The following is a 14306-nucleotide window of genomic DNA, read 5'->3' as shown; positions in this document are numbered from 1 at the left end:
TGGTGGCTAAGTGTGGGGGCTTAGGGTGGGGGTTAAAGAAAGTATTGACTGACTTACGTACTTTGTGATAGAGCTCTTCGAATCCTCCGGCAACCCCACGAAAATGAGCGTGGATGACATTGGTCTTCACTTCACAACACAAGGACAAGGTACTGCAAATTTTGAGGGTCTAGGGTCCATAAAAACCGTTCAAGCAAACGGTCGCATAGCACTTCAAAAGTTCAAACAATATGTTTTGATGTGTGTCAAAATGGTGCTGTCTTTATGAATTTGATTTGCGTGCCAGTACGTCGGTTCTATATGGCAAACTGGCGGAGTCCATTTCTGTTTATGACAAAGAAGGCGTGGGTGAATTATTGTAGGTGTTCAGCAAGTCGGCCTCCGCCAGCAATTAGAATAAATAATCTGGATTTATCATTTCCTCGTACCCAGAATAGTGAGACGGGTGACAGAATTCACTCGTATTTAGTTAGTAAGTATCTACCTAAATAACTGCGTGTTTGTACTTTGTAGTACCTACATCACAGCGGAAATACAAATACTTATAAAACACTATACAATGTATGTATAGTATACATAACCAGTTTAGATAGCGAGTCTACATTTAAAACAAGACTTCATGAAACCTTTTTGGAATCAACAAAACAAGAATGTGGAATAAAAGCCAACAGTGCCTTGAGCACGAATAAATATCGTTCTCGTTATGATAATAATTATGGTAGTCATAATAACTTCGATTTCCAGGCAGGAAAGACAAAATTAACCTCTGGATAATTTATACCATTCCCGTAATTCATGGGCATACCCAGCTTGCACCAGGAAGGGCAACAAATCTGATTTTTTAAGATAGCAAGTTTCCAATGACATAGGTCCAAGGGGAGGGCTCTTCAATGAGGACTAGCTATTGTATTTACCCTAACCAGCACCACTGTAATCATTATAATTATTAACATACGTGCGTAATTAATTAACATTAATAATTTTTGCGTACAATTAATTTCTCAAGACCTTCGAGCACCGCAGAGCAGAGTGGCCATAATAACTCTCTCTTTTGGCAAATAACAAAAACACGCGCGTCTAATACCGTTACTAAAATAACGTTATTTTTGTCTTTGGTCTTAAAGCTGTCATAATTTACTTATCTTTAGTCTATGGTTATGATGCTTGACGGTTGTTGAGCAGTGAACTTGTTATTGGCTTCGAAAGTAAAATATTCTTCATTTTTGAGTGGTTCGATATCAAAAACTATGTTGTAACTTCAACTATGTTGAGCCAAACTTCTACCGAAGCGTTGCTTTCAGCAACATACGTTGAAAATTACTTGGACTGTGTAGAAAATCTTCCAAACGACCTACAACGACATTTATCTCGACTACGAGAGCTTGACGTAACATACAGAGGTAATTTTTATGATTTTAATTGTTCTTTTAGTTGGCTTTCGTTTCACATCTAGTTTATCGCCGTACAAATAGAATATAATTCATCCAACAGTCCCGAAATAAGTGTGTTGACGTTTGTCACTCGCTTCATTATGCATGCCTGCATAGTAACATAGATCTATATTTACGGGCCTATTCTGTCTTTTTGTTGCTTACCAAACATTATTTTCTTCATTTCATATCGTAAGTAAAGCCAAGCTACACACAATTTGAGTTATTTTATTAAAAAAAAACTCATTTCGGTTTGTGTCATTAGCTGACATAATTTCGATTAGGTGGCAATTTTTTTAACCATTTCGTGTTGGTTTAAGCCTAAAACATCTCTATTTGAGTGCCCCAAATCTGAATAAACACTACTATAACCCATGCATAGGTGTGATACTTATACAAACAATTTAATGCCACACAACTTATACATTAGTTATTTTAGATGAAACATATGTGTAACACCCACATATTAAGTGCATTAGGAAACCTACTAGATTAAAAACAAGCATTTTTATAGGTTGTATTTAAATATAACCTCAATTTACTCTTATCGATATACCTACATAAAATCATATTGCAGTGTTCCTAATGGCTGAACATATTGTCAAATCACTAATTGCTTATTAGCAAACAAAGTGATTAATAAAATTCGAAGTCTTTCAATATATTTTATTATATTTTTAATTTTTCATACAGAATGTCTTCGTGATGCTGAAACACACCTTGCTGTTTGCATTGGGCCGAACACAGAGGAGAAGCGTAGGAGCAGAGCTGCATTACGCTTGCAAGCCGCTTTAGTGGCTGCTCAGGAGATCGGGGACGAGAAACTACAAGTTGTACAGCTGACGCAGGACCTTATTGACAACAAGCAAAGATCCTTGGATGCTGACCATAAGAAACTTAGTGAGTACAACATTTACTTTAAATTACCACCATTTGTAGAGCTGCTACAACATTTTATGATTGTAATGTACTTTATTTATTTCATACTTGTGACATCCTATTTACATTCAGTAATTTGTCCGTCATTGTGAAATTGATTAACCACAACTGTTTAGTATGCTTAGTGGAATTTTGAGAGCACAGATAACCAAAATCAAGCTAAACACTGGCATCTTACAAAATTGTAATAGGTGCTCTTTTGCAACAAAAATGTACTATAATCAGTGTGCAGTTGACTTACAAAATAAAGATTGGTGTGTTCACTCAAAATCTATTTTCCAGTCTCATGCCTGGACGTGAACACGAACGGCACAGCTAAAGAGGAGGCGGCTCCGCCGGCGGAGCCAGCCCGAGAGAAGGAGAGCGCGGCGCCCGCGGCGCAGCACGTGCCGCCGCCGCCGCCGCCCGAGCGGGCCAGCGACAAGGACAAGGAGAAGCCCGACAAGGACAAGGCGGGAGGTCAGTCTTTACTAGCAACTAGCTGACCTAACTGACGTCACAGCCAGTGAGCCAGCCCGCGAGAAGGAGAGCGCGGCGCCCGCGGTGCAACACGCGCCGCCGCCGCCGCCGCCCGAGCGGGCCAGCGACAAGGACAAGGAGAAGCCCGACAAGGACAAGGCGGGAGGTCAGTCTTTACTAGCAACCAGCTGACCTAACTGACGTCACAGCCAGTGAGCCAGCCCGAGAGAAGGAACGCGCTGCCGCCGCCGCCGCCCGAGCGGGCCAGCGACAAGGACAAGGAGAAGCCCGACAAGGACAAGGCGGGAGGTCAGTCTTTACTAGCAACCAGCTGACCTAACTGACGTCACAGCCAGTGAGCCAGCCCGCGAGAAGGAGAGCGCGGCGCCCGCGGTGCAGCACGCGCCGCCGCCGCCGCCGCCCGAGCGGGCCAGCGACAAGGACAAGGAGAAGCCCGACAAGGACAAGGCGGGAGGTCAGTCTTTACTAGCAACCAGCTGACCTAACTGACGTCACAGCCAGTGAGCCAGCCCGCGAGAAGGAGAGCGCGACGCCCGCGGTGCAGCACGCGACGCCCGCGGTGCAGCACGCGCCGCCGCCGCCGCTGCCCGAGCGGGCCAGGGACAAGGCGGGAGGTCAGTCTTTACTATAGTCTTTTTCACGTAAGATGATCCGTATGACACTTCAAGGTTATCCATATTACGCATACTACATATGCAGAATATTTTTGAAAAAATATTTGTATTTTATTAGCAATATAATAAAAAAAAAATTAACTACTTGTCTTGAAATATATAGTAAAATCTGAGTCTATTGATTATATTTTAATTAAATACGATGTAAAAATATTTTTTATTTAATGTACGCAATGTGTGAAACGGAATAGATTTAGTGATGGGGTATTTCTTGTATAATAAAATCGATTATTTCCGCGGTTCATTAATCGATTGCAGTGAATACTTAGTTATTAAAAACATCACAAAAATAAACTGTATTTTTAGATTATTGACTTTAATAAACGCATTGAAAATAAATTAATAGTTTTTAATTTAAAGAAACAGAACCAGTACTTTTTAGGAATCGTTTTTTTGAACACGAACCATGAAATTTGAATATTATAAATAAAAAATTGTTACAATAATATTTGTAATTAAAAAAAAACATGTTTTTTGTTAAATATCACCTATACAAAGTATTTCTCTAAAAGTAGGTTTTACTAACTCTTCGAAAAAAATCGATTGATAAATCGCCATGGTTTAGTTATGTGACATCTCTAAATCTTTCAAACTCGAAACGTCATACGGATCATCTTAGGTGAAAAAGACTATAGCAACCAGCTGACCTAACTGACGTCACAGCCAGTGAGCCATCCCGCGAGAAGGAGAGCGTGGCGCCCGCGGTGCAACTACTTACTTAATTACTTTACTAGCAACTAGCCGACCCAACACAACCGCGTCAACGTTAATCATTATTTCAGCGACTGCTGAACAAAGGCCTCCCAAAATGATATCCTGCATCCGGCGCCTTCATGCTACCTTTATGAGGCTATTTAACAACCTTCTGATGGCATAATGTCATTTAAAATTATAGCTTACTAAACAACAACCAAGGAGAGTCCCAGTGAAGATTCTGCTCTCATCACCTAAAATCAAAATTTTAAGCATTTTGCATAATTATGTTTCTCCATACTGAACCACTTGTAACTTTTCACAGGGGAGCGATGGTCAAAGCGTCCGCGGCGGTCTCGCACGACGGCAGGCGCGGCCACTGACGGCGCCGACTCTAGTGAGCGGGATAGCGAGCGACACACGCACAACACTACCCACAAGAAAGGTAAACATATACATAACACATGTAAAAAATGTAAAAATCAATTCTGCCCCTTTTGCTCCTTGCCACTAGGCTGGTACAGACTTGGTGACGTTTACCATCGGTGGTCAATCGCATGTTAGGTGGAAATTGACCACTGAGGTATTTAGTGTCATCCACCGCCCAGTGACAGGCCCTAACTTAGCGTCAAATGTCGAAATGTCTACTCTCTTTCATTTTCACCAAGTCAAATTAACAAGTATTCTTTTATACCAACGTTTATCTCATCATTGTGTATAAGTCCATGCGTAATTACGCGTTTTCGTATGCGTAATTACGATCATTTTAATTACGCATAGTTGCATAATTTAAAAACGTGTTTTTACAAATCATTTGTACATTAAATTAATGACTTACTGGACTTATGGTCCTATGTCCCCTAGATGGGGCAGAGGGCGTCCACAACAGTCCTCCATCTCGTTCGGTCTTGAGCTTCTCGCTTGATCTCGCTCCAGGTCTTGCCGATCTTCTTCGCCTCGTCCGCTACAGTGCGCCGCCAAGTTTGCCTGGGTCGACCACGTTTGCGTTTTCCTTGGGGATTCCAATCCAGAGCCTGCTTAGGGATGTGATCGGGGTCCCTTCGGAGAGTGTGGCCAATCCAGTTCCACTTGCGGCGCTTGATCTGCTGGTCGATCGGAATTTCGTGGCAGCGTTCCAATAGCTCGACGTTGAAGATTTTCTCGGGCCAGGCCACATTAAATTAATACTCATTACTAATTTCAGGTATCGGCAAAAAGAAAAAGCGCAAAGCGCGGCAAGCGACGCAGCGCTCGGAGACGCCGCCCGGCGACACGGACCCCATAGACCCGGACGAGCCGCGCTACTGCCTGTGCGACCAGATCTCCTTCGGCGAGATGATCCTCTGCGACAACGACCTCTGCCCCATCGAGTGGTTCCACTTCTCCTGCGTGTCCCTCACCACCAAGCCCAAGGGCAAGTGGTTTTGCCCCAAGTGCCGCGGCGACCGCCCCAATGTGATGAAACCCAAAGGACAATTCCTAAAGGAACTAGAACGGTATAACAGGGAAAAGGAGGAGAAAGCATAGTGATTACTCAAACGCTAGGTTAAGGCGTCCATGGATCTTTAATGAGAGTGATGTGCCTTACTAATGTATGGCGACCGCTGAAAACGCAATAACTGAATTACCAGTGATTCCAAATTTGATGTAAAATATTTGTTCGAGTCTACGTGTGATGCCCCAAAGGCACGATCAGCTCATTTTCGGTCCATACTGTTTAGACGGATCGTCCGCCTAAAACACTTATCAAGATATTTGAAATGTGATTTCGATTTTATGTAAATGATTCCGATTTTTAATGTATGATGAAGATAGAAGTCTTAATAATTATATAAATGCTTGATTGTTCAGAAGAATCTCTTTAAGTTGAAATAATAATAGAAAGTGAAGATTATTCCATGTAATTTATTTTGTATCTCAGAAGAATTTGCTACTATTAGATAACAAAGCTATAATACTAACTTACTGACCTCGAAATCAGTCATTTGTATTATGTAGGTGTATTGGAAAAACTTACAATAAACTTTTTATTAACTGTAAGATAAAATATTATGCATAATGGAAATGGTACAGCATTTAATCATCTTTCAATAGAAAACTTGAAAAGTTTTTACATAGTTTTATTTCAATCACGCATGACCTTTCCACTAAGTGACTGTTAATAATATTTAAATGTGCTTCAATACGTGGATTCAGTATTGATTGTAATATATTTTTTGTCGTGATGAAACATTTATATTTATTACTGCGTTGTGATTTAGCGCGATACATATTCGACAGCTATTGTAAAAGTATCAACTTTATCATAGTTGTTGCCAAGATGGATATATTTGAAATAAATATAAAAGTTTTAGGAAAATTCTGTTGTTTTATTGCGATCATAAAACATAGTACCTATAATAAATAATCAACACGATAATCTCGCCCTAACGAACGACAAACTACGCTGGATATATCTACATCCAACATTACTCCTTAATTCAAGTAGGGATACTGTTGTCTATTCCATTCCCACTAGTTCTATCGAACACCAACCTCCATAAGATCTACCGTGGAATCTTTTTTTTTCCTGTTGATACATTCCAGAATATAATAATTTGTGTATGTTTCCATGTACCTCTCAAAAGCTGCTGAATCATAAATTATGATCATTGGTTTCCAGCGACAACTACAATACCACATAAGTATTTGGGTATGAAAATAAACTACTTTTATCAATTTAGTACAATTTTATTCAATACATGAATTACAATTTTCTACTTAGTATAATTATCAGTAACCATGCACTGTCATGCACAGCAATAATAATGTCCCTACAAACGTGTATAAATATCTATAATTCGAGTCTAATACATTACATCCTATTATGCTGAATACAATTTTTAATTCTGAATATCATTAACCTCATAAATGCCGTGTTCATTGTTAAAAATGTTTAAAAGTTGGTTTATAATATATTGCAATGGCTTATATTTTCGACTAGATTATTATTATCAATATAATTATTTCTATATTGCAATAGTTAAACAGTACGTCTCAAAAGACCCTTCTAATAAAATTGTTCCATACACAGTTCAGAGATACTAAAGATAAAATTCAATGCTACCATTTTCTACTAAAAATATTCTTAAAAAGATATTAATTGGTAAAAGATTTTTAAAATCTATTTTTATTTAATGTACTAAGTAGAGGTGAATATCTCGGCTACAAATTATGTATAATACATACATAATATTCATTCGGCGACTGTTCACTATCTCTAAAACTAAAATGCGGTAACTCTACTGAATGATGAATGAAGAAATACATTCATTGCGCTTCGTAGTAAAACCCAGCCAGAAAGTATTTTCATCCATCACTAAATATCGCGAAAACATGGCACTGCCCTTATATTATTCAAACGAAAGTTTTACATACTTCCGAAGATAGAGAGAGATAAACTGGCATTTAGTTAGAGATAGTAGACATCGTGTTAAAGGGATGTTTCATTACGAACCTGCCGTTGGTCAGGTAATTAGGAGTCTATTTTCGGACAACCAGTGTAAAGTGGAAAGAGTAAACCGTAGAGTGACCTATCTTCAGTAGGTACATAAGTACTTCAGATATAATCATTCTACAATAGCAATGTGATTATTATGTTAAAAATATATTTAAATAATAAAAGCACACAATTTAATACTCAAATAAAACCAGGGGTGGAATTGTGTAAAGCAATCGTAATCATTTGACAGTTCATAACGTACGATAAAGTCAGTTAAACAAAGCGTTTGACAGAACAATCGTACGTTATGAACTGTCAAATGATTACGATTGCTTTACACAATTCCACCTCAGTAAATTATTCAAACTTACCTAACATTTTCAAATGCGTAGAGTATATAGGGCAAGATAATAATACTTTTACTATTAGGCAAAAATATTCAAACATAATATCTATAAACTTACAACTATAAAATAGCTAAATAATGCACACATTCATTTTGTGACAATAGAATTCAATATGACACTAATTTGAACACAAATAATAATAAAATAAATGTAGGTACAAACTGAAATATTTTAGGTATAACTAGTAAGAACATACTGTTGTATAGGTATCCTATAATTTGATTAAATTTATGTCTCATAAATTCATACGCGCCTTAAATACTGTTATGCCGACTGATGTTTTAACATTGTTTGGAGTGACAGACATTTGTTACCTGGTAGGCAGTAAGTAGTTTTAAAGTTACCTATATGCACTTGCCTATGTGCACCTCTTATTTATATTTGTGAATTACATTAGACCAACTATTCCATAGAGATCCAAATATTAAAATGCACTAAATGTAAATCAGATCTAGCAAGTAAATAGGGGGAACTTCATGAGTAAATTAATAAGATCTGCTGGCAAATAAAAGGATTGTGCCCTCGACACGGTCCTGGCTTGTATTTATACCCACACTCCATGTGGATTCTTGTTTGTTGGTGCTGCGTTTTCCAGTTGTCTAGGCGAGCCTATTATTCGCCGGGCACTACCAGCTTTGCACAGCCCTGTAATATCAACAAGTCATTGAAATGAAAGTATCTCGCCACACAATTTTAAAACAGTTGTTAGCTACATAAATGGAAAATGCTCAGCTTAAAATACGAAACTGTATTCAGATCACATAAAAAGCACAAAAAAGGCAAAGCAACAGAATAGTATCCAAAAACAAGATGGCTAACACCGTTGCTAGGCTGCAGTCCAAAGACCACAGCCTAGCACCGGTGTTACCAGATCTGTCGCCAACAACAGTATTTTATGTCCTTTGTTGCTATTTTGAAGAGCATTTTGAATTCTTATATTTTTTAAGTTACTAAAAAAACAACGTACTATCGGGCAGAGTTAACTATCCATTTCCGTTTTTTACTCTCGCTCTCATCAAATGGTGATTATTTGCGATAGAACGAAACGACATGAACATGACCGGCAATGGGCAGTTAACACTGTTTCCGATAGTACAAACAAAACAGTATTAAATTGCAAAGAATCTTGTATTAGTCTTGTATTAATCTCAGTATTAAATTGCATCCAGAATTATTCTTGACTTTGTAGATAGTACCATCGTCGTGTCTAGAGTGCTACATCGTGATGGAATTAAGCAATTGTTCTTCATAATCATTGTTAATTTTAATACTTGTAAATTGGTGTGATCACCAAATATTATTACCATCAAGTGGATGCCGAAGCTCGTCGACACTACCAGTCAAGCTCTGAAGATTGGCTTCTTTCATCTCTTGAACCAGTCTTTCCACTTGCCGCTTCTTTTCCATTATGGCATCTTCTAAGACACCAACCTGCAAAAAAATTTAATAACTTATAATTTTATTAAACAAAAAATTCAATAAAAAAATTATGGGACTGTACCTAATAAAGATATTATTTTATTTTTAACGAGATGCAGGCAAGTGACACACAGATCTTAAAATGCTAACAATGTGTCAGTATTCTTGGATTCTTTATAGGGCCTATCTATATCTTCTATATCTATAAAAGCGAAAGGTCAATGACTCACTCACTCACTCATCACGAAATCTCAGAAACTATAAGCGCTAGGAGTCTCAAATTTTGCATGGGGGTTCTTTTTAGAATGTAGGTGGTCACTAAGACGGACGGCCCACGGGATTTTGCAAAATTCAACCCCTAAGGGGTTAAGACGGGATATTATGTAGCTTACCTCTCGCTTGAGGTTTTCGGCAGTAAGGTGGTTAATTTCGGTGGCATGCTTCGCTTGTTGGATCTGACTCTGCAGATTCTCCATTTCGGCGAGCATTGATCTCTCCAATGCTTGTCTATGAATTTAAAACAAAAAGTTTTATTGGTGGCAAAGAAGCATAATATTATGCTTATGTATATTATACAGGTTGTTAGGTAAATTTGGTATCAAGCCGACACTAGCCTACGTTAACAAATTATGCATAATAAATAGTGTAGTGAAGTCAGAAATTTACTATGTGAAGTAACTTACCTATTTTCTTGCTGACGACTATTTATTATTCTTTGTTCATTATGAATTTCCTCCATCAACTTTCTAATCTTATTCTTACACTGTAGCAGTTCTGTTTCACAGTTGGCTAACTTAGATCTCACCAGGACTATTTCAGACTTTAGGGTCTTCTCATTTTGTTTCACAATCTCACTTTCCTCTTCAACATAAGTCAGTGCTTGAACCTAAAATAATAAAAGAGGTATTCAATGAAAATGGAATATGTGCAGTGATAAATATTTCCATGTCCAATGTGCAATTTTTATACATAATAAAAATGTTAAAAATAATAAGCATAGAATTTTTTTTTACCTGCTCAGTGCTAATGCGTAGTTGATTATCAGCTGAGCTGATCTGTTGTTGCAGGAGTTCCACTTGCCTTTCTTGTTCCCGCCCCTTGTTTTCCCAGTAACCAATCTCTGCATCATACTGAGGAAAACAAGTATAGTTTTTAAGTAACAACAATAAAACAATAAACAATAATCTTCATATCAACCTGGCTTACTATATGATAGAAGAGCCTTAGGGCCTTGCCACAATGGCCGATCGCAAGTGGTTTCAAAGCGGAGCTGCGACGCGGCGGAGACGCCCCGGTTGCGCAACGTTTCCGCCTAGAGTATTCGCCTCGTGTTCGCCGCGGATACGTGGCGTCGCCGCTCCGCTTTGAAAACGCTTGCAATCCGCCAGTATGGCAGCTCTTTTAGGTTTCAATATCTTGACAGTTTCATCTTGTAATTTTCAGGCCTACAAGGAGGATTTACACATAACTTATTACAGAGGGTTTGATATCATCCTCACCTTAATAAGATCAACCTGCTGACTGGACAGTTTCTCTCGCTGATAGTTCACCAGCGACACGAGTTCCCTATACTGGCTGTTGTAACTGACGGCCTCCGGGTTCCTGGGATCCGGCTCTTCGGGCAAGTTCACTGGAGACATGTGAGCCGAGCGATTGCCGCGCCCGCGCGTCGGCGATTTGCGTATGGCTTGAGACGGCGGCGGTGGTGATCGGTATGGAGGAGGCGGCTCTCTGGAGCAACAAAATATGGGACAGTCTTATATTTCTATATCACATGGTTTGCAGTATATGCAAGCAATAAGTGCCTTAGAAAGCTACATACAATAAAGAATCCAAAACCATACAAAATTTTAATATTTAGTCCATCATAAGCACAGTGAAACTATCTCCTTCCTTAGTTTAATTTGAAGTAATGGAGGTAAAACTATTTGTATGTACTCATTGTATGTATTTGGGTATGCATCCTAGACCTAAAACACTGAAGCGTGCATATTCAATAATTTTTAAAATGTTCCACCATCATCAACAATATCATCTTACCTATAAGGTGGCACATCTTTTAATACAGGACTATTGGACTCTGGTGTTTTAGCTTGTTGCACGCCCTTGACTACTCCAACAGGATTCCCAGGCGATGAGTTATTTACGTTACTATTGCTATATGTTGGTGTTGCGTTAAGCCTATTTGGTGAACTCTGGCTGTCCAATATATTGGGATTAGAAACATTATGGTTGCTGTAAAAGTAATGCATTAAATGAGTAGGTACTTTAAAGTTGCAATATTACTGATAAAATAGTGCTTAAAGTTTTAAAGAAAAACTTTATAGTTATACAAAATCATTGTGCAATTTGTACCATGATTAGTCATGGTACAGATTGCCCAAGATCATAGTGATAATAGTATCACTTCTTGGTAAAACTTTCACATCAATTTAGTCATCATAAAAATGAATGCTTGACAATAACACTCATGTCTTGTAATTTAGTGAAAGTGTGAATAAAATAATGTGAATAACATTATTCACATTACATTGTGTAATAAAAGTTAATGTTTAATAGATTATGTATTGTACTGAAGGCTGGAAGGCACTATGTAAATTATTATTAGTATGACTGTTGGAAGTGTTGGAACTGCAAATCTAGACTTGTTTTAAACATAAAAAATGTATAACGCTAGTATTATTTATGTTGTTATAAGAAGCCTTTTGACTTCAGAAGTAGTTGAAAATAAAATACATAAAAGCTTGGATAAATTATAAGGTAAGTTACAAACCCATTCCCAACTGGTGATCTTGAGTTATTAGAAGATTGTGGTTTCTGATTATTACTAGAATCAGAGCGTCTCAGAATAAACTGTATATCATTAGAATATTCACCCCATTTCATGAGAATCTAAAATAAAATAAAGAATGATATCATAAATCACTATAATATTGATGTCTCATGTTAGTAGTAAGTACATTACATTATTTCAGTTGAATTACAATGTATTTTTAGCAGTCAATATTTTGTTAGTATGAAAAATTGGGCACCTCACCTTCAGAGGATATTCTTGGGGAGCCAATAGCCGTTCATTATTCCTCCATCTCTCAATGAGGGTGAACCTGCCCACTTTGCCAGTGGCGTGAGCCAACGCAAACACTACATCCTGAAATGCAAACGGCGTCAATCTTTATTCAATAAAAAACGAAACCAAGAGAAACTTCGCTCTCAAAACATACTTATCACGTAAATCGACTAATTAGAGAAATTCTACACTGACCTGACAAGTTGTGGTCTCGGTGACCCCACAAACAATCCTTTGTATCCCCTCGACCCAGACCTTCAACTCCATTAATTTATGCTATTCCTCGCAACACACAATACACCTATATATCTAAGACATTATTACAAAGGTTACTCAACCTGTCTGCGACTTTTTCTCACAAAAAATGTAATAAAATACAACACAAACATACCAAAAACACAAAAGAAAATAATCACCAAAGTGGGTTATGTGAAATATTCGTTCTGAAATTGTAAATTTTTCTAACCTCAATTTTTTGAACTGACAGCTCATAATAATGCTCCGGTTATTATCCTCTTGAAAAAAGTCAATAGCTCTCATCGATAACTCCGAATGAGATCTTGAAAATATCTAAAGCTAGAAAATCAATGACTCAATAGAAATCGTCAGCAATTTTTTGATATCTTAGAAATCCACTGACTAAAAACAGTTAAAGTGTGATACGGAATCAATCACACGCGGAAACGAACCGCGAAAATTCAAAAGATCGGTTCAAAAAATTGTTCCATCCGGTGCGGGATCATAAAAATAAAAAATAAATCTGATGATTTGATGACATTGAAGTATTGATTGTATTTTTGTGTTTTAGTTAATTTGTGTTAATACTGAGACATCTAGTATTAATCAGTGTTGAATACATTAATTTAATTTGATCTTGATCTATAATGGCACAAGAGGACGATGAAGAGGTAATATTTTTGTTTCTTATTACTACTGGGTACTGCACGTACAAACTTTTTTCCCATCTAAGCTTTTGCCACAATATTTCATTAGAACTACCTACAGAATACCTAATTTCTTTCAGGACTTAGTATTTAATGTGGAAGAAGTGCAAAAAATCGTTCGTGACAATATCGAATTATGCCTGGGCGGTAACGCGTACAGCCATTCCAGGACCTCACAATGGATCACGGTTATTACTGAGAAGACTCTAGCCAGGCTCAACAAACTCAATAAGCCCTTCAAGTATATAAGTAAGTAATTATTATTTAGTAATGTTTTTATAGGTTTAGTGACGGACGGACACAGGCATTAGTCGAAATTTTCTCATAATGATTATTTTGGTCTTCATCACTCCATTCGGCAGATATCTGGTCTGGTGAATCGCTCTTATAATCCTTTCCTGTTCAGTTAGTTCAGCTATTGTGTTCCAGTGCGGATCACTATAACTCAGAAAAATGGTTCTGGCTTGCACACGGCAGCCGCCTACTACTGGGATATAGCTACTGATGGCACGTGCACTGTTCGTTGGGAGAACAAATTCATGTACTGCATTGTCAACATATGGGGCCTTGCTTTACAAATATAATTAAATGGATTGATTTTGTTCAGCTCTTTATTTCTTGATTTACTATAATCCATTGCTATTCAAAACATTAACTGCTTCTTTGTTCATCTGCTTTCCTCTTTTTAATTATCGCCTAGTTTCTGCCTTCTCTGATTCTTAGTGAAGTCACAAAGCCATGCCATGTCTTACTAATGCCACAATATTTTTTG

At 37.8% G+C, this 14306-nt stretch overlaps 4 protein-coding genes across 6 annotated transcripts in view; 2 read left to right on the top strand and 2 right to left on the bottom strand.

Moving 5' to 3' along the window:
• Positions 1–286, bottom strand: part of Jupiter (microtubule-associated protein Jupiter) — a 168734-nt gene extending 168448 nt beyond the window's left edge. Inside the window, exon 1 of one of the 2 annotated variants that reach the window (XM_028302407.1) lies at positions 62–286. In XM_028302407.1, the coding sequence (XP_028158208.1) occupies positions 62–120 (59 nt within the window). In that variant the 5' untranslated portion in view covers positions 121–286. The remainder of the gene's footprint in view (positions 1–61) is intronic. The other variant, XM_028302409.1, reaches the window with a different exon arrangement.
• Positions 287–1159: 873 nt separating this feature from the next.
• Positions 1160–6275, top strand: LOC114351298 (inhibitor of growth protein 1). The gene is made up of 5 exons (XM_028302467.1): positions 1160–1400; positions 2124–2330; positions 2652–2828; positions 4542–4661; positions 5421–6275. The coding sequence occupies exons 1-5, from the start codon at positions 1265–1267 to the stop codon at positions 5741–5743; spliced, it is 963 nt and encodes a 320-aa protein (XP_028158268.1). The 5' UTR covers positions 1160–1264; the 3' UTR covers positions 5744–6275.
• A 1815-nt stretch (positions 6276–8090) lies between these two features.
• On the bottom strand, positions 8091–13034 carry RASSF8 (ras association domain-containing protein 8). Of its 2 annotated transcripts, XM_028302447.1 has the most exons (10): positions 12786–12857; positions 12561–12671; positions 12297–12415; positions 11564–11758; positions 11023–11254; positions 10537–10653; positions 10207–10409; positions 9916–10030; positions 9409–9535; positions 8091–8749 (listed from the first exon to the last, which is right to left on the bottom strand). In XM_028302447.1, exons 1-10 carry the CDS (start codon positions 12855–12857, stop codon positions 8649–8651), a joined length of 1392 nt encoding a protein of 463 aa, XP_028158248.1. In that variant the 3' UTR covers positions 8091–8648. The 2 variants fall into 2 exon arrangements, with proteins under 2 accessions (XP_028158248.1, XP_028158249.1); XM_028302448.1 differs by lacking the exon at positions 11564–11758 and having other exon boundaries at positions 8649–8749; positions 12786–13034.
• Positions 13035–13367: 333 nt separating this feature from the next.
• Positions 13368–14118, top strand: LOC114351303 (dynein light chain Tctex-type 1). Its single transcript, XM_028302474.1, has 3 exons — positions 13368–13498; positions 13615–13783; positions 13964–14118. Exons 1-3 carry the CDS (start codon positions 13475–13477, stop codon positions 14116–14118), a joined length of 348 nt encoding a protein of 115 aa, XP_028158275.1. The 5' UTR covers positions 13368–13474.
• The last annotated feature ends 188 nt before the right edge of the window (positions 14119–14306 follow it).

The sequence above is a fragment of the Ostrinia furnacalis genome, unplaced genomic scaffold (genome assembly GCF_004193835.3).
Source record: "Ostrinia furnacalis isolate ACB-3 unplaced genomic scaffold, ASM419383v2 OfSCF1126, whole genome shotgun sequence".
Lineage (NCBI taxonomy): Eukaryota > Metazoa > Arthropoda > Insecta > Lepidoptera > Crambidae > Ostrinia > Ostrinia furnacalis.
Note: the sequence above shows the minus strand (reverse complement) of the source record. Positions and strands in the feature narration are given on the sequence as shown.